The sequence below is a fragment of the Sphaeramia orbicularis genome, chromosome 16, assembly GCF_902148855.1.
Source record: "Sphaeramia orbicularis chromosome 16, fSphaOr1.1, whole genome shotgun sequence".
Taxonomy (NCBI): Eukaryota; Metazoa; Chordata; class Actinopteri; order Kurtiformes; family Apogonidae; genus Sphaeramia; species Sphaeramia orbicularis.
Window position 1 is genome coordinate 61,976,115 of NC_043972.1, and position 19,378 is coordinate 61,995,492.

Sequence of the window (19,378 nt, forward strand, 5' to 3'; positions counted from 1 at the left end):
GAATTAGGATCATCATATGAGATCATCATGTGTTTTTATAGGAACCTTCCAGCTCTGCACCTCTACTGGCACAGACCCGCAAACTCACCCATCATGCTTTACTGAAGTCTGTACCATATAACAGCCGCCACCAAAAAAACAGGTATGGAACTGTGACGTCACCGAAAACCAGGTATGGAACTGTGACGTCACCAAAAACCAGGTATGGAACTGTGACGTCACCGAAAACCAGGTATGGAACTGCGACGTCACCAAAAACCAGGTATGGAACTGTGACGTCACCAAAAACCAGGTGTGGAACTGTGACGTCACCAAAAACCAGGTATGGAACTGTGACGTCACAGACCCATAAACTCACCCATCATGCTTTATTGAAGTCTGTACCATATAACAGCTGAAACAGAAAAAACAGGTATGGAACCAGGGTTCTCGCTAGGGTCATTGAACGTCGGGGCCCCCCACACTGTCCCTGGGGGGCCCCGATGCTGAGATTTGACCTGCAACGCTGTCTTTCAACCAGCGTAGTGGTGTTTTTGTGTGTGTGTGTGTGTGATCGTCCAGCGTAATGATAACAAGATTTCTATTCATCCATAATCTTCCGCTTATCCGGGACCAGGTCGTGGGGGTAACACTCTAAGCAGGGATGCCCAGACTTCCCTCTCCCCAGACTCCTCCTCCAGCTCTTCCGGGGGGACCCCGAGGCGTTCCCAAGCCAGCCGAGAGACATAGTCTCTCCAACGTATCCTGGGTCTTCCCCGAGGTCTCCTCCCGGTGGGACATGCCCGGAACACCTCCCTAGGGAGGCGTCCAGGAGGCATCCGAAAAAGATGCCCGAGCCACCTCAGCTGGCCCCTCTCAACGCAAAGGAGCAGCGGCTCTACTCCGAGCTCCTCCCTGGTGACTGAGCTCCTCCCCCTATCCCTAAGGGTGCGCCCAGCCACCCTGCGGAGGAAACTCATTTCGACCGCTTGTATCCGGGATCTTGTACTTTCGGTCATGACCCAAAGCTCATGACCACAGGTGAGGGTAGGAACGTAGATTGACCGGTAAATCCAGAGCTTCTCCTCTCAGCTCAGCTCCTTCTTCACCACAACAGACCGGTACAGCAACCGCATCACTGCAGACGATGCACCGATCCGTCTGTCAATCTCACGCGCCATCCTTCCCTCACTCGTGAACAAGACCCCAAGATACTTGAACTCCTCCACTTGGGGCAAAGACTCCCCACCGACCCGGAGAGGACAGACCACCTTTTTCCGGTTGAGAACCATGGGCTCGGATTTGGAGGTGCTGATCCTCATCCTGCTCGCTTCACACTCGGCTGCAAACCGCCCAAGGGCACGCTGAAGGTCCAGGTTCGATGAGGCCAACAGGACAACGTCATCTGCAAAAAGCAGAGATGAAATCCTGTGGTCCCCAAACCGGACCCCCTCCGGCCCCTGGCTGCGCCTAGAAATTCTGTCCATAAAAATAATGAACAGAACCGGTGACAAAGGGCAGCCCTGCCAGAGTCCAACATGCACCTGGAACAGGTCTGAGCTTGCGAACCACCTCAGTGACTTCAGCTTGGGTGATGGACGAGTCCACCTCTGAGAGCTCAGTTTCTGCTTCCTCCATGGAAGACGTGACAGTGGGATTGAGGAGATCCTCGAAGTATTCCTTCCACCATCCGACAACATCCCCAGTCGAGGTCAGCTCCTCCCACTTCCACTGTAAACAGTGTTGGTGGTGCACTGCCTTCCCCTCCTGAGGCGCTGGATGGTTTGCCAGAATTTCCTCAAGGCTGACCGATAGTCCTCCTCCATGGCCTCCCCAAATTCCACCCAGACCCCAGGTTTTGCCTCCACTACCGCTCGTGCTGCTGCACGCCTGGCCCACCAGTACCCATCAGCTGCTTCGGGAGTCCCACGGGCCAACAAGGTCCGATAAGACTCCTTCTTCAGCTTGACGGCATCCCTTACTTCCGGGGTCCACCACTGGGTTCGGGGATTACCGCCACGACAGGCACCGGAGACCTTGCGACCACAGCTCCGAGCAGCCGCTTCGACAACGGAGGTGGAGAACATGGTCCACTCGGACTCAATGTCCCCAGCCTCCCCTGGGATCTGGGAGAAGCTCACTCGGAGGTGGGAGTTGAAGACCACGCTGACATCGGGCTCTGCCAGACATTCCCAGCAGACCCTCACAACACGTTTGGGCCTGCTGAGTCTGTCCGGTTTCCTCCTTCGCCAGCGAATCCAACTCACCGCCAGATGGTGATCAGTGGACAGCTCTGCCCCTTTCTTCACCCGAGTGTCCAAAACACACGGCCGGAGGTCTGATGATACGACAACGAAGTCTATCATCGGCCTCCAGCCTAGGGTGTCCTGGTGCCAAGTGCACTTCTGGACATCCCTGTGTTCGAACATGGTGTTCGTTATGGACAAACTGTGACGAGCACAGAAGTCCAATAACAGAACACCACTGGGGTTCAGATCAGGGAGGCGTTCCTCCCCATCACCCCCCTCCAGGTCTCACTGTCGTTGCCCACGTGGGCATTGAAGTCTTCCAGGAAAACAATGGAGTCCCCAGTCGGAGCACCATCCAGCACCCCTCCCAGGGACTCCAAGAAGGCCGGGTACTCTGCACTGCTGTTGGGCCCGTAGGCCCAGGCAACAGTGAGGCACCTGTCCCCGACCCGAAGGCGTAGGGACGCGACCCTCTGGTTCACCGGGGTGAACTCCAACACATGGCGGCTGAGCTGAGGGGCTATGACCACGCCCACACCAGCCCACCGCCTCTCACCACGGGCAACGCCAGAGAAGTGGAGAGTCCAGCCCCTTTTGAGGGGTTGGGTTCCAGAGCCCAAGCTGTGTGTGGAGGTGAGCCCGACTATATCTAGACGGTATCTCTTAACCTCCCTCACAAGCTCCGGCTCCTTCCCTCCCAGTGAAGTGACATTCCATGTCCCAAGAGCCAGACTCTGCATCCGGGGATCGGGTTGTCGGGCTCCCTGCCGTCGACTGCCACCCAATCCACACTGCACCCGGCCCCTACAATTCCCTCGGTGGGTGGTGAGTCCACCGGAGGGCGGGCCCATGTGGCTCCTTCGGGCTGGGCCCGGCTGGACCCCGTGGGCATAGGTCCGGCCACCAGGCGCTCACATTCGAGCCCCAACCCCAGGCCTGGCTCCAGGGTGGGGCCCCAGCTGCGCCATACCGGGTGACGACATGTTCTTCTGTTGATGTTTTTTCATAGGGGCTTCTGAACTGCTGTTAGTCTGGCACGTCACCCAGGACCTGTTTGCCTTGGGAGACCCTACCAGGGGCATAAAGCCCCCGACAACATAGCTCCTGGGATCATTTGGGCACTCAAACTCCCCCACCACGATAAGGTGGCAGTTCAAGGGGGAGTGAGAACAAGATTTGAATTTTAAAAAATATATTCCTTTGTCTTGGCACAAAGTGCTGCAGACAGGAAATGGGAACAATAGAATCAACACCCCTTTGTGTGCCTTGGTATTGTCTGACGCCCGCCCACCAACATCACTTGCCTTACGCTCCCGGACCCCCCTACAAAACTCGCACCATATATGAGGTGCGCCACCTGCGGCGTGTGCCGCATACATGGTGTCCTTACGCTGTAAAAAAGTCCTAGTGAGAACCCTGATCTGTCCAGACTGTTTGCTCTAGTCAGCAGCATCTCATGTATACTTTACAGACAGGGAAAAGGGGACATGTGAAATAAAGCACCTGTGTTTATTTTTAGCACAAAGCCAGAAAACAGACATGTGTGCAGTTCATCTGGTCCCACAGACAGCACCAACACAACAGCACTGGAACAAGTGGAAGCATGTGACACAGCCAAAGGCTCCCACTGTTTACCTCCGAAAACCAGAGGCTGTGGCACAGGTACCAGTTTACCTCCAAGCCAAACCAGAGGTACCATGACTCCAGATCATGTATGTTTGAACTGAAGCCTGGCTCTGACAGAAACTGTAACTGTGCATGTTTTATCCACTGGAACAAAAACAGGGTCAAAGCAGTCCCAGAACACAGACGGATCTGAACCAGTGACGGCCCACAGGAAGAGGGAGCTGGAGCACTACCTGAAACTGAAGAGGTACGGAAACTGAACAGGTACTGAAACTGAACAGGTACTGAACAGGTACTGAAACTGAACAGGTACTGAACAGGTACTGAAACTGAACAGGTACTGAAACTGAGCAGGTACTGAACAGGTACTGAAACTGAACAGGTACTGAGAACTACTTGAAACTGAAGAGGTACTGAAACTGAACAGGTACTGAAACTGAACAGGTGCTGAGAACTACTTGAAACTGAAGAGGTACTGAAACTGAACAGGTACTGAGACTGGCACAGCACATCCAATAAAGGACCAGGTCCACAGGGACCCATGTCCTGTCCACTAGTGTCTGTGTTTAAACTCAATAACTGATCTGTTTCATACATGTATGAACAGGTCTGAGGAAATACTATCACATGACACATGGGACAACTGACAGAAATAACATTTTTGGTAAAATATTTAAATTCCTGCTGTGTGACACAGGGACTGAAAATGAACATAATTTTTTTTTTTTTTCACTTTATTCAAATGTCCAAAACCGGCTGTTCTCATCATAAATGGATCCTAAATGAAACACAGGGCTTTCACTCTGATGATAAAAAACAACGGGGATCAATATTGAATCAAAATGTGTGAATGATCAGTTTTATGAACACTAATCTGTTGTGACACGAGGACAGCAGTTTGGACCTGTGTTCAGGATCAGAATAAAAGACTGACTGGAACTAAAACACTACAAATATGATCCTAAACTGTTACTGAACAGACATATGACAACTGAAGTGAAAAATACAAAGAATAGCAGAGCATATTTGACTAATAAATGGATTGGACAGAACCTCTGAATATTCATGTACTGATGAAGAATTAGTTCAACAGATTCAGACTGAAAATATCACTGTTACAAGAACAAATATTATTATTATAGTTAATAGTGCATTTACATATATGAGTCTGAACAAATATTATTATTATAGTTAATAGTGCATTTACATATATGTCAGAACTATAACTTTACATAATTGATTGTATTTTTTTTTTTTTTCTACAAGTGATACTGAAATTTTGTAAACTGTTCCATAAAATAGAGTTATGAGCCTTTTTGAGAAATGATAGGAGAAACTTAAATTTTTGACACTGATGTTGACCCTAAAGCATAGATGTCAAACTCACAAACAACCCAATATGATCTGAAATCGGAGCAGTAAAATGATAGGCATAATAATATAAAGAAATAAGGCATAATAATATAAATAAATACAATAAATAAAAAACATAATTTTCTTTGTTTTAGTGTAGAAAAAATAGAATAAAATTACATCATGAAAATGTGAATAACCTGATCAAATATAAACAACCTCTTCAGAAAAATAAGTGCAGTTTCAGTAATATTATGTCTCAGCTTATTATGAACACAGCGTACAGATCCCAGTAGATCTACAAGTTGGAATATGTGTGTAAATGATAAACTGAGCCACAATATTGTTAAAATCCACATATTTTTCTTATGAAATTTCAGGTTTATATTTGATCAGGTTATTCACGTTTTATTGTTAAATCAATCAATCAATCAATCAAACTTTATTTCTATAGCACTTTTCATACATGGTACATGTAGCACAAAGTGCTTGACAACAAAACCCCCCACTGTCCCGCGGTTGCAAGTAAAAATACAAGCAACAGAGTAAAGTTTACTGTAAGGGTTTAATTAAAAACTAGACTAAAAAGATAAGTTTTAAGTTTACCACTGGCAGCGGACCTCAGGTCCTCAGGTCGGCTGTTCCATAGTTTAGGGCCATAAAAGCTGAATGAGGCCTCACCAGGAGTGTTAGTGTGGACTCTAGGAACAGTTAGAGATGACTACCTAAGGACCTGAGGGTCCCAGAGGGCTCATATGTTAAAAGCAAATCAGATAAATAAATAGGGCTAAGACCATTAACAGTTTTAAAAACCAGTAAAAGCACTTTAAAACTGATCCTGAAGCTCACAGGAGCCAGTGCACAGACCTGAGCACTGGGGTCACATGTTCTGGTTCTGGTCCTCGTCAGCAGTCGGGCTGCAGAGTTCTGGAGCAGCTGCAGCGGTGCAGTGGTCTTCTGAGGAAGACCAGAAAGGAGAGCGTTACAATAACTAATTCGACTTGTGACAAATGCATGTATCAAAGTCTGTGCACTGGCTCGAGAGGGAAGTGGTCGTACTCTGGCAATATTTTTGAAATGATAAAAAACAGTTTTGGTAACAGACCTGATGTGTGGCTCCGAGCTAAGCTCACAGTCTAGTAAAACACCCAGACTTTTAACCCTCTCAGAGGAGCCCAGTGAATGGGTTTGGAGCTCAGCTTTGAGCCTCTCCCTCTGAGCCTCAGGACCAACAGTTAAAACCTCAGTTTTGTCCTGGTTGAGCTGGAGGAAGTTTTCTGCCATCCAGGACTTAATATCTAAAATGCAATTAAAAAGGGTGTTGATGGGGCTGAGGTCATCTGGAGACACAGTAATATAAATCTGAGTGTCATCAGCATAACTATGAAAGTTAATGCTGTGTCTCCTGATGACCTGTCCTAGAGGCAGCCTAGAAAGGTTAAAAAGGGTTGGACCTAAAATTGACCCTTGGGGAACACCACAATCCATTTTGCACCTTTTTGATGAGTGTTCCCCAATACTAACATAAAAATCCCTGTTTGTTAAAAATGATTCAAAGCAGTTAAAAACAGACCCAGACAGACCAACTGTGGTATGTAATCTGTCTAAAAGAATGTGGTGGTCCACAGTCAAACGCTGCCATAAGATCCAACAGGACCAAGACGGCAAGCTTTTTGTTGTCCATGTTGGACCTAATGTCATTTAAAATTTGAACCAGTGCCGTCTCTGTGCTATGGTGCGCTCTAAAACCAGATTGATAAAATTCTAAAATGTTGTTAGAATTAATAAAATCGTTGATCTGGTTAAAAACAATTTTCTCTAAAATTTTACTTAAAAACGGCAGGTTGGACACAGGTCTGTAGTTGCTGGCAAGGGAGGGGTCCAGTTTATGATTCTTGAGAAGGGGTCTGACCATGGCGGTTTTAAGAGCTGTTGGAAAGACCCCTCTCTGCAATGAATAATTTACAATATTAAGAACATCATCATCTATAAAAAAACGATTTACAAAGAGAAGTGGGAATGGAATCTAAAAAGCAAGTGGTTGTTTTTAACTGTAAAACGACTTTAAGACTCTCAGCATCAACCAGGGCAAAATTCCCCAAAGTAGCAGATAAAACCAGTGGATCTGAGACAAAAGCGTTGCCTGGCTGTGGTTGCTGCAGGTCTGACCTAATAGACTGTATTTTACTGGTGAAGTGACTTAAGAACATATCACAGTTGGGCATATTTGAAGGAGCACTGTTGTTGAAGATGGGGTTAATTACCGAGCTAAATGTGGAAAACAGGACCTTTGGATTATGGCGGTTGTCATTTATAAGTTTGGAAAAATATGAATGTCTTTCTTCCTTCAGACAGTTATTGTAGTTTTTAAGTTGTTCCCTGTAAATTTCATAATTGACTGTGATTTTATTCTTGCGCCACTTTCTTTCTGCTTTCCTGCAATTTTTCTTGAGAATGTTTGTTTTTTCATTTTTCCATGGGCAGTTTTTTATTTTAACCATTTTCACTTTTAAAGGGGCTACGGCATCGAGAGTAGATTCCAATTTATTATTAAAAATGTCAACAATAAAATCACAGGAAGAGGGTAAAACAGGGCGAGGAATTTGGGTTAAAATCTTGGTAAAATTTGAAGTCACTTCAGCAGTAAGATAACACTTCTTGACAGTTTGTACAGACCGGGGAGGCTGAACAATAATACTGACATTAAAAAACACACAAAAATGATCCGATAGGCCAACAGCCACAACAGAGACAGGATCAGCAGAAATTCCATATGTGATCACCAGATCCAGTATGAGGCCTCTGCTGTGGGTTGTGAGACATGTTTAAAATCCATACAATTTAAAATATTTAAAAAATCTGTTGCCAACAAGGCTGATTGATTATCAGTGTGTAAATTAAAATCACCTACAATAATAATGTTCTCATATGTTGAGTGAGCAATGGACAGGAGATCTGAGAACTGACTGATAAAGAGTGTAGAGGGCTTGGGGGTGGGGGTGGGGGGTAAATGCAGATAAAAAGAATATGAGGATTAATTAAAACCAGAGAGTGATACTCAAATGATAAGTAGTGATTAAAATAAACATTTTTGAAGCCGTATGAGGTGGAAAAGACTGTGGCTGTGCCACCTCCTCTGTCTCCTGTGCAGGATGAGTATGTGTCGTTCTAAGCAGGAGGTGTGGTTTCATTTAAAGTGGCCGCTCCATCAGCACCTGTCCATGTCTGTTAAAAACATACAATCTAAGTTCCTGTTAATAATCGTATCATTAATTACAAACCATTTATTTGACAGTGATCTCATGTTTCAGACTGCCATTTTAAAAGTCACTGAAGGATTGTTCTCCTTGGTTCCGTGCACGCGCAGGGGCTCGAGATGATTTCAGTTTCTGGCCCTACGACCATTCCTCTGTCCTTTCCATGTGTGTTCTGTGGACTGGAACAGTGTGTGTGGATGGACTGAACTCTGAGGAGGTCTGAAGTCAGTCCTGAGGCTGCGAGGATGTGGATGTTGTGGACGGGGACGCGCTCCTACAGTCCTGGCGCAGCGCCAAAGAAAAGTTTATGTTGGCGGAGAGAAAGCGCGCTCCCTGTAGTTCAGGTGTAGTCCATCCTTATTAAACGAGTCCATTTGATTCCAGAAAAGATGAAAATTGTCGACATACGCTATGTGGTGGGCCAGGCAGGAGGATGACAGCCACATGTGCAGAGGCAGGAGCCTGGAGAAGCAGCCGCACCCACGGCCACTTACAGGGACAAGGACACAGAGGACAGAGGACACCACTGGTTGGCGCAGAATATTGAAAAGGTTTAGAAAATCAACCTTTAAAAGCTCCGACTGTCGCCGGGGAACATCATTGGTGCAGACATGTGCTATCACCGTGTGGACAGAGGGGTGCAGCTCCAGTGTGTCATGAATTTTTTCACTGATGTCTTTGACTGTGGCCCCTGGGAAACACAGTGTGACAGTCCACCTACACTTCACACCGAGAACAATAGAATCCCCAATCAACAAGGTCGTAGGGGCCGGTCGGGGACGCACCTTGGGGCGACCATCCTGGGGCGCACTGCGTTCGCTCAGTCCAGGGCCAATCATGTCCGTGGAGGAGGCTGCACAGGTGGAGGGCTTGTCTACGGGGCGGTTTCGTGTTTCTGGAGGGAACGAGGCGGGAGACAGGGCCAGAGGAGAGCCTGGTCGGGGGGTGAAAGTCAACACGGCCGGCCTGCGTGGGGCGGGCTGGTGAGGCGCACCTTTAGGAGTGCAGTGCGTCACAGAGCACCTGAAGTTGGCTGTCTGCTGGTGTTGAGCGGCTCTGGGCAGTGGTGGAAACTCCTGCTCATCCAATACATTGTACCTGATGGACAGCTGGATCTCCGGGGCTGGTTGTGATGTCTTACGCTGTTCGCCAGTTTTTGCTCGGCGTGGCACCAAAGTCCAATCCTCAGGCCCAGCGGGTGTGGAACAGCGGCGGGCAGACTTTGGCATGGCTCCCTGTTTGATCCAATGATCACTTAATCGCGGCGGGGCAGGGTGCGTCCACGGCACTGCGCCATCCAGGTGGTGATACTCTGTGGCCGCGCCAGCTTCCGCCTCCTTAGCAGTGGGACATAGCACCACCATGCTGCCCATGAGCCTTTGGGCATCCTGGATCTGGTGTAGAATGGAGATTCTTTCCTGGAGTACGACAACTTGTTGGCTTGATTTATGACATCCCTCACAGTGCCCGGAAGAGGTGAGTGATGCCATGGCAACCGTAGCCGTCGCCAGAAGGCAGTGTCAGTTCTGAAAAGTTTAACCAGGCAGCGGGTTGCTGTTTTCACCAGGATCGGAAAGAAGGTTGTTTAGAGTCAACTTGTGTCCAAGTTTTGTGTCCAAGTGTTAAATATGGAAAAAAAAAATGCATAAATACAGGAGCTAGCCGTGCCTTGTTCTCTTGCCGTGCCATATAAAGGATAGTTTGTAAATGTAAATATTTTCAGTGGTGTTGAATTTGTTCACCCTGAACCAAGGAGAAACTTTAGAGTGGTTGTATTTGTATTTTTGTTCTTCTTTCTCTGTTTGACTCTTTCACTAAAGCCTCTTCATCTTTTGTTTTTTTTCTGCTTTTTCAGTGACGGCTGGGTGCAGGACAGGAGCGGTCAGTGGGTTAAAGATGACAATGTGGAGTTCGACTCAGATGAGGAGGAGCCTCCATCACTGCCCACTCTGACAACAGTCCCATCTGTGGACAAACACCCGCAGCCCACTGACAATATTTAAGGCCCTATGATGGTGCATTTAGGGCCCCATGGTGGTGCATTTAGGGCCACACAGTAGTGCAGTGGATAGCACTGGTACCCCACAGACAGAAGGTTCTGGGTTGGATGGGGGTGCGACCTTTGTGTGTGGAGTTTACATGTTCTCCTCTGCGTGGGTTCTCTCTGGCTCCTCCCACCATCCAAACACATGCTCTGATAGGTTAATGGGTTCATCTAAATTCCCCATAGATGTGAATAATAAGTGATAATTTGTCTCCACATGTTCAGTCTGTGATGAACTGGTCACATGTCCAGAGTGAACCCCGCCTTCCCCCTTAAGTAGATGAGATAGGCTCCACCCCCGTGGCCCTTGTGAGGATAAAGTGGGTTCAGAAAATGAATGAATGAATGAATACTGCATTCAATGATGAAAAACACCTAGTTACAAATGTCTGTGTGTTGTCATTGCTTCACGTTCTCTATTGAAAAATCCATGTTTTACACATAAAACAGAAGGAATGCAGATGCACTGGATCATGACATGGAAGCTGGACATGAACGTTTTTTTTTTTTTTTTCTTTTTCCTTAAAATATAAATAAAGGCACTAAAATTCAACAGACTTTTTTTTCTTTTTTTTCTCCAGTGTGGTGGTAATTATGTTTAGTTGCTAATATGTAATTGGTTTATTTATGGCTACACATTTGAATAGAAAATTGCCATTTTTCCAGTAGGTTATTGTATTTTCTGACATTTTCAGGTATAAATTGCCTTGTTTTCAAAAACTTAAATGTGTACCCAATACGATATTTGATACTCATTTTTCTGTTTAATGGATAAAACTCTTTTCATTTGTGAAAAATTCCTTTACTTCCCTTCCTTTCTGATCAAACTCAGCCCTCAGTCATCTTAACCAGTAGTGAGCGGTGGTGTTCATTTTGGTGCTAATCTGAGTATAGAAGGGAACACTTAATATTTGTTCAGACCCCCCCACCACAGTTGGTATAAATTGGATAAGACCTTCAGGGTTAGGGGGGAGGCTGCACGCAGACTTAACATGGGTTAGTTTCTGATGACACCACTAATACAGCATGTGCTCACTTCATTCTTTCGGTCCTGTGGAAACGGATGGAATCTGTGGAAGATGAGAGTTACAGAAGTGAGATGTTTGAAAGTGAAGGTCACTGATGATTCACTTCTGATGACCTTTAATATTATCTTTGCTCTTTCACTACTGCAACTAACAATTTCCCCTGAGGTTATAATGACAAAAAAACAAAACACAGTATGGTTCAAACTGTCACAGCTTCTATGACACTGAACAGTACAATCCAAAAATACACCTGTTTGCTGTGAAACATCACAGACGTACCCTTGTAAAACACTGGAGCTGGGTGGCATATGATTTTAGATGACTTAAGGATACTTTCAAACGCTAAATGTCACTGTTGTTTTAAATTGTGAAGTCTGAATAAGTCATATTTGTTCTTATTTTTCAGTCATGAATGACATAATGTAAGAAATCAACAAAATGAAGAAATAAGGGCATGTGGTGTCGGAACCCCAGCAATGCTGTGAAAATCCTTGGAGGTTAACAGCTGTTTGTGTTCATAAATCTGTAAGGGGGTCCATGGGTGCCCCCCCACCCTTCAGCCAACCCTCTTTAAGTTGGTCTTATATTTGGAACAGGGTAATTCAAGCCCAGTGAAGTGGGTTAGGTTCTGTGGAGTAAAAATAAGTCAGGCGCTTGAGGGAAGTCAGAGGATCAGGAGAGACTTGAAGGGATTGAAACTCTGTGATTCTTGACATGAAGAGTTCATCCCTAAAATACTGTTAAATACACCAGTCTGATTTAAGTATTACCACTGCTGAGGATCCAGGTGTCAACATCTGCCTGAGGATGGAAAAGTTCAGGCCAAAAGTTGAATCCCAGTCAGTTCTGTCTTTCCTAAAAGTAAAAGTTTTCATACCTGACATTTCCAACTAAGCTTCATGGTTCATCCCATCATAAATATGAGTTTCAGTAGTTTGGCTTTCACACTGAGACAGAAACTTATCCATCTAACATTGTCCTTTTGTAGACGCCCATCTTGTTAATTGGCCTTCATTTTTGATTTCCTCTGCAGACTGAATCTTCCATGAGTTCTTTTATTTTTGGCTGTGAATTCTTTAGGTTCAAAATATCCAAAAGTATTTACAGTTTCAACAGACTGAACCCCGGCTCAGTGTGATGTGGACTGAGAACATCTGTTTCAGTCCCACCCCAGACTGACTGTGGGTCTGCAGGTGAGGTTCCACACCTGGAAGCAGAACCCTAACCCAGGACCCTGTGTGGGTTTCACACCTGCAACCAGGGCTGGACTGAGACTCATTTTCAGCCCTGGAGTTTCATACCTCAGACCGGCCCACTTTAGATCATGACCGATTATTATTAAAATCATACGATTCTAACCTTACATGTTAGGTCTACACACTGTTCTCCAAAGCCTTGTAATTCAGTGTATTTTCTAAAATATTTCCAATTCAGTGCAAGTAAAGGTTGCTTCACAATGTGGATTTATTTCAACAGTGAGTGCACATCCACATCTCCAACATTATTATTCCTCACAACACAACAATAACAGAATCTATATTTTTGTTCTTATAAGTGTTAACATTTTTCAAAGCTTTAAAATGTTTGAAATGAAATGATAGAATATATAAAAATATTGAAAAAAAAAATAAAGCTTGCTGCTTTTTCTAATAACTATTATTTTTGTATCCTCTGCAACAAAAGATTTCCATCACAACTTGTGGTTTGTTCCATCTTTGCTATTGAAAACTTTTGGTATAGTGATATTAGGGGTTTGATGAGGATAAGAAAAAAATGCCTGTATATCCTGTGACTGAGGGCGAGCAAAGCAGTCAAAGCTAACAACAGACTCGTCTTCATCTGTGTCATTAGTGCCTAGTGCAGTGGTTCTTAACCTTGTTGGAGGTACTGAACCCCAGCAGTTTCATATGCGCATTCACCGAACCCTTCTTTAGTGACGGCCAAGCGGGGCGTGACATCACAAATCATATGTAGGCCGACAGGTCAACCCGGTTTTCGTTTCATCTCGCTCCGAACTTTCCAAACCACGCAATTTTGACATTAAAAAAAAAGATAATTGCATGTAGTGTATCAAAAAAAAGTTCTCGCTGTACTCCTTCAGTATTTTTGTGATCGTTGTTTTATTACAGCACTAGCTTGGCTTTAGTGTAATATGATTTCTCCATCCGCGACGGTGCATCAGTCGTCACATGATTGTAACTGACCAGTGCAGTGACCGAAAAATGTAAACAAACGCAACACATGGCTGCCTCCATGGTTAACAGGAAGTAGCAAAAGTCATAACGATGTGGAAAATACTCAAATAATTCATCGTCAGACGAGTGGAAGAGATTATAAACACTTCTGGATGTGTTGTAGTGCTATGAGCAACAGCAATACACCGTGTATATTGGACCTAGCCTGACACACACACCCGACTAATGAGTCGAGTGTGTGTCTTGACCTCCGCCGAACCCCTGAGACTGACTCACCGAACCCCTAGGGTTCCATCGAACCCAGGTTAAGAACCACTGGCCTAGTGGTTCAGGGTTGTGCTGCTGAGCTGCTCCTCTGTCATCAGTAGACTCTGCTCTCCCTTTCACACTTCCTCCAGTTTCTCTAGACTCACCTGCACCTGGATCACAATAAAAAATAATATCTACAGACATTTTGACTTACTTAACTAATTAAGATATTTGCATTGGCAAAATATGCAGGTTTATTTGATATTACTTTATGCTATTGCCTTTCAGTTGTGGGCTTTGTGTATTTACTGTCTCACTTTTAATAATAAAAATAAAACAGGTCAGGACTATGGTTTGGGTCTAGAAAGTGGTTTTAGTGGAACTACTGCTTTTTCACACAGTCTGTTCCAACAGCTCACCTTTTCCTTCCATCCTGACAGGAACAATCCCCTCATCACTACTGGCTCCTGGCTCTGCTTCTGACACTAAAGCACAGTTTAAAAATGGTCATAATTCTCAGCACAGATCTTCTATTTTCAAAGCCGTGGTGTCAGTTTCATTCATGTAGTGCTGAATCCTGGAGCATCTCAGAGCACCTTTCATACTGAACAGGCCTACACCATACTCTTCATTGGAGCCTATTTATTAATAATATTCAGTCTATGAGCAGTCCTACCTGCCCACTCTGGACTTGGGGGCTCATGGCAGGTGCTGGATCTGCTTTCTGGCTCTGAGGAGCTACAAGACAAAGTTTCCCAGTTATGTGGCGTCACATCATACTATTATTTAAATTGCATAATGTTATGTTCCACGCCACAAGTGGAAGGGGAGCGGCTACTTTTTCAGTTGTAACCGCTTGGGAGCCAATGATGACAGGATCTGCGCTGACCCATCTGTGTCCTGCCCTGTCCTGTGTCCTGACCCCCTCCCCCACCTGTCCTGGATGGACATCCTCGGCCTCACCGCTGTGGATGGGCCTCCTCGCTCCTGCCTGTCTCATCCAGCGGGATGGACCCCCCATGTGTCCACCCTACTGCATCCTTCAGACTGGAACTACATCTGCAAATGGACGTCCATCAGTCCTGGTGCATCTATAGCCTGTCCGTCCATGGGAGTGGATCTCTCCTTCACTGTGGTTCTCCCCGAGGTTTCTCCCTTTTCCCACTGGGTTTTGAGTTTTTCCTTGCCGAGAAGGAGGGTCTAAGGACGGGGGATGCCCTGGACACTACTCATTTTCTTGCTGTTTATTTGACTGTTGTTTACTCCAACTGCCTCTGTAAAGCCCTTTGAGATAACCTTGTTGTGATATTGGGCTATACAAATAAAGTTGAATTGAATTGAATTGAATTGAACAATGCCACACAATTCACTGACTCCGTAATTAACTAACTTGAAAGGTGGTTTACCTGGTTCATCGTCCTCATTAGTTGTTTCCAACCGGAGGTCGTTTTTGTGAAAAAGTTGCAGATTTTGTCACATTTGGCTGCGTTTGCTTCCAGAGCTTTCCTCTTTTTAATTCTTGTCTTCTCTGTGCCACCCTTGTTCTTTCTATTAAGACAGCAAACACAGCTGACCATCCACAGCCTACAGAGCACAGATCGTATCTGCTTCACAGCTACAGTATAGAGCTACTAACCGTTTGCACGGACATGTTACGTCAGGTCACGGTGTGTCCGCAAAAAAAGAGGAAGAAAACAAACAGTTTACTAGTAGAGGGGGTGGGGCCCAGGAACAGCGGCTGCAGATTACTTGATCAACTCAGTGCTATGACTGAACACCGGCCCCCAAAAAATAAATAAATAAAATATTAAATACATATTTAAAGTGAACTCCGGCCCTCGCGGCCCAAATATTATACCGGCCCACCGGGAATTGTCCCGGTCCTCCCGATTAGCCAGTCCGGGCCTGCCTGCAACAATCATCCAAAGCAGAACCCAGGACCCTGTGGGCTGGCTTTGTGTGTTCCACCTGTGTCCATGTGGTTCCATGTGTGTTCCACCTGTGTCCATGTGTGTTCCACCTGTGTCCATGTGGTTCCATGTGTGTTCCACCTGTGTCCATGTGTGTTCCACCTGTGTCCATGTGGTTCCATGTGTGTTCCACCTGTTTCCATGTGGTTCCACCTGTGTCCATGTGTGTTCCACCTGTTTCCATGTGTGTTCTGTCTGGGTTCTCTGGCCTACTCCCTCTGTTCATAAATGCACAGGTATCCTTCTCCTCTGTTCATAAATGCACAGGTGTCCTCCTCCTCTGTTCATAAATGCACAGGTATCCTCCTCCTCTGTTCATAAATGCACAGGTGTCCTCCTCCTCTGTTCATAAATGCACAGGTGTCCTCCTCTGTTCATAAATGCACAGGTGTCCTCCTCCTCTGTTCATAAATGCACAGGTGTCCTCCTCTGTTCATAAATGCACAGGTGTCCTCCTCTGTTCATAAATGCACAGGTGTCCTCCTCTGTTCATAAATGCACAGGTGTCCTCCTCCTCTGTTCATAAATGCACAGGTGTCCTCCTCTGTTCATAAATGCACAGGTGTCCTCCTCCTCTGTTCATAAATGCACAGGTGTCCTCCTCTGTTCATAAATGCACAGGTGTCCTCCTCCTCTGTTCATAAATGCACAGGTGTCCTCCCTGTTCATAAATGCACAGGTATCCTCCCCCTCTGTTCATAAATGCACAGGTGTCCTCCTCCTCTGTTCATAAATGCACAGGTATCGTCCTCCTCTGTTCATAAATGCACAGGTGTCCTCTGTTCATAAATGCACAGGTGTCCTCCTCCTCTGTTCATAAATGCACAGGTGTCCTCCTCTGTTCATAAATGCACAGGTGTCCTCCTCCTCTGTTCATAAATGCACAGGTGTCCTCCTCTGTTCATAAATGCACAGGTGTCCTCCTCTGTTCATAAATGCACAGGTATCCTCCTCCTCTGTTCATAAATGCACAGGTGTCCTCCTCTGTTCATAAATGCACAGGTGTCCTCCTCTGTTCATAAATGCACAGGTATCCTCCTCCTCTGTTCATAAATGCACAGGTGTCCTCCTCTGTTCATAAATGCACAGGTGTCCTCCTCCTCTGTTCATAAATGCACAGGTGTCCTCCTCCTCTGTTCATAAATGCACAGGTGTCCTCCTCTGTTCATAAATGCACAGGTGTCCTCCTCCTCTGTTCATAAATGCACAGGTGTCCTTCTCCTCTGTTCATAAATGCACAGGTGTCCTCCTCTGTTCATAAATGCACAGGTATCCTCCTCCTCTGTTCATAAATGCACAGGTGTCCTCCTCTGTTCATAAATGCACAGGTATCCTCCTCCTCTGTTCATAAATGCACAGGTATCCTCCTCCTCTGTTCATAAATGCACAGGTGTCCTCCTCTGTTCATAAATGCACAGGTGTCCTCCTCCTCTGTTCATAAATGCACAGGTGTCCTCCTCTGTTCATAAATTCACAGGTGTCCTCCTCCTCTGTTCATAAATGCACAGGTGTCCTCCTCTGTTCATAAATGCACAGGTGTCCTCCTCCTCTGTTCATAAATGCACAGGTGTCCTCCTCTGTTCATAAATGCACAGGTGTCCTCCTCCTCTGTTCATAAATGCACAGGTGTCCTCCTCTGTTCATAAATGCACAGGTATCCTCCTCCTCTGTTCATAAATGCACAGGTGTCCTCCTCCTCTGTTCATAAATGCACAGGTGTCCTCCTCTGTTCATAAATGCACAAGTGTCCTCCTCCTCTGTTCATAAATGCACAGGTGTCCTCCTCCTCTGTTCATAAATGCACAGGTGTCCTCCTCCTCTTTTCATAAATGCACAGGTGTCCTCCTCCTCTGTTCATAAATGCACAGGTGTCCTCCTCTGTTCATAAATGCACAAGTGTCCTCCTCCTCTGTTCATAAATGCACAGGTGTCCTCCTCCTCTGTTCATAAATGCACAGGTGTCCTCCTCCTCTGTTCATAAATGCACAGGTGTCCTCCTCCTCTGTTCATAAATGCACAGGTGTCCATGTCTCTCTATAATGTCGGTTCATCTCCATATTTCAGCCTCAGATCAGATGGACTGTTGGTCGGTCCAGTGTCAGCTGGGACTGAGCCAAGGTTTGAATAGTTCTGGATCTTTCATTCTAGTTTAGTTTTATTTAGTTTGGACTTTTTTTCTCTAATTCAGTTTGTTTTAATTAGTTTTAGAGCAGGTTTGATAGTTTTTGTTAGTTTTCATTTTTTTTCTAAATGCTTAGTTTCAGTTTAGTTGTAGTTTGGTTTTAGTTTAGTTGTCGTTTAGTTTAGTTGTAGTTTTAGTTTAGTTGTAGTTTAGTTTAGTTGTAGTTTAGTTTTAGTTTAGTTGTCGTTTAGTTTTAGTTTAGTTGTAGTTTAGTTGTTGTTTAGTTTTGGTTTAGTTGTAGTTTAGTTTTAGTTTAGTTGTAGTTCAATTTTAGTTTAGTTGTAGTTCAGTTTTAGTTTAGTTTAGTTGTAGTTTAGTTGTAGTTTAGTTTAGCTGTAGTTTAGTTTTAGTTTAGTTGTAGTTCAATTTTAGTTTAGTTGTAGTTCAGTTTTAGTTTAGTTTAGTTGTAGTTTAGCTGTAGTTTAGTTGTAGTTCAGTTGTAGTTCAGTTTTAGTTTAGTTGTAGTTTAGTTGTAGTTCAGTTGTAGTTCAGTTGTAGTTCAGTTTTAGTTTAGTTGTAGTTTAGTTGTAGTTTAGTTGTAGTTCAGTTTTAGTTTAGTTGTAGTTTAGTTTAGTTGTAGTTTAGTTTTAGTTTAGTTGTTGTTTAGTTGTCGTTTAGTTTAGTTTTAGTTTAGTTGTAGTTTAGTTGTTGTTTAGTTTAGTTTTGGTTTAGTTGTAGTTTAGTTTTAGTTTAGTTGTAGTTCAATTTTAGTTTAGTTGTAGTTCAGTTTTAGTTTAGTTTAGTTGTAGTTTAGTTGTAGTTTAGTTTAGCTGTAGTTTAGTTGTAGTTTAGTTTTAGTTTAGTTGTAGTTCAATTTTAGTTTAGTTGTAGTTCAGTTTTAGTTTAGTTTAGTTGTAGTTTAGCTGTAGTTTAGTTGTAGTTCAGTTGTAGTTCAGTTTTAGTTTAGTTGTAGTTTAGTTGTAGTTCAGTTGTAGTTTAGTTGTAGTTCAGTTTTAGTTTAGTTGTAGTTCAGTTGTAGTTCAGTTTTAGTTTAGTTGTAGTTTAGTTGTAGTTTAGTTGTAGTTCAGTTGTAGTTTAGTTGTAGTTCAGTTGTAGTTCAGTTTTAGTTCAGTTGTAGTTCAGTTGTAGTTTAGTTGTAGTTCAGTTGTAGTTCAGTTGTAGTTTAGTTGTAGTTCAGTTGTAGTTCAGTTGTAGTTTAGTTGTAGTTCAGTTGTAGTTCAGTTTTAGTTCAGTTGTAGTTTAGTTGTAGTTCAGTTGTAGTTCAGTTGTAGTTTAGTTGTAGTTC

General features: G+C 44.6%; 1 protein-coding gene across 4 annotated transcripts in view; it reads left to right on the plus strand.

Annotated features, from left to right (window-relative positions):
- Nucleotides 1-10,855, plus strand: part of LOC115436123 (sodium channel modifier 1-like) — a 13,824-nt gene extending 2,969 nt beyond the window's left edge. Inside the window, exons 5-8 of one of the 4 annotated variants that reach the window (XM_030158866.1) lie at nucleotides 42-322; nucleotides 3,748-3,920; nucleotides 4,014-4,101; nucleotides 10,320-10,855. In XM_030158866.1, coding sequence (XP_030014726.1) covers nucleotides 42-322; nucleotides 3,748-3,920; nucleotides 4,014-4,101; nucleotides 10,320-10,467 — 690 coding nt within the window. In that variant the 3' untranslated portion in view covers nucleotides 10,468-10,855. Of the gene's footprint in view, nucleotides 1-41; nucleotides 323-3,747; nucleotides 3,921-4,013; nucleotides 4,119-10,319 lie in introns of all 4 variants that reach the window. The other 3 variants (XM_030158867.1, XM_030158870.1, XM_030158868.1) reach the window with 3 other exon arrangements.
- The last annotated feature ends 8,523 nt before the right edge of the window (nucleotides 10,856-19,378 follow it).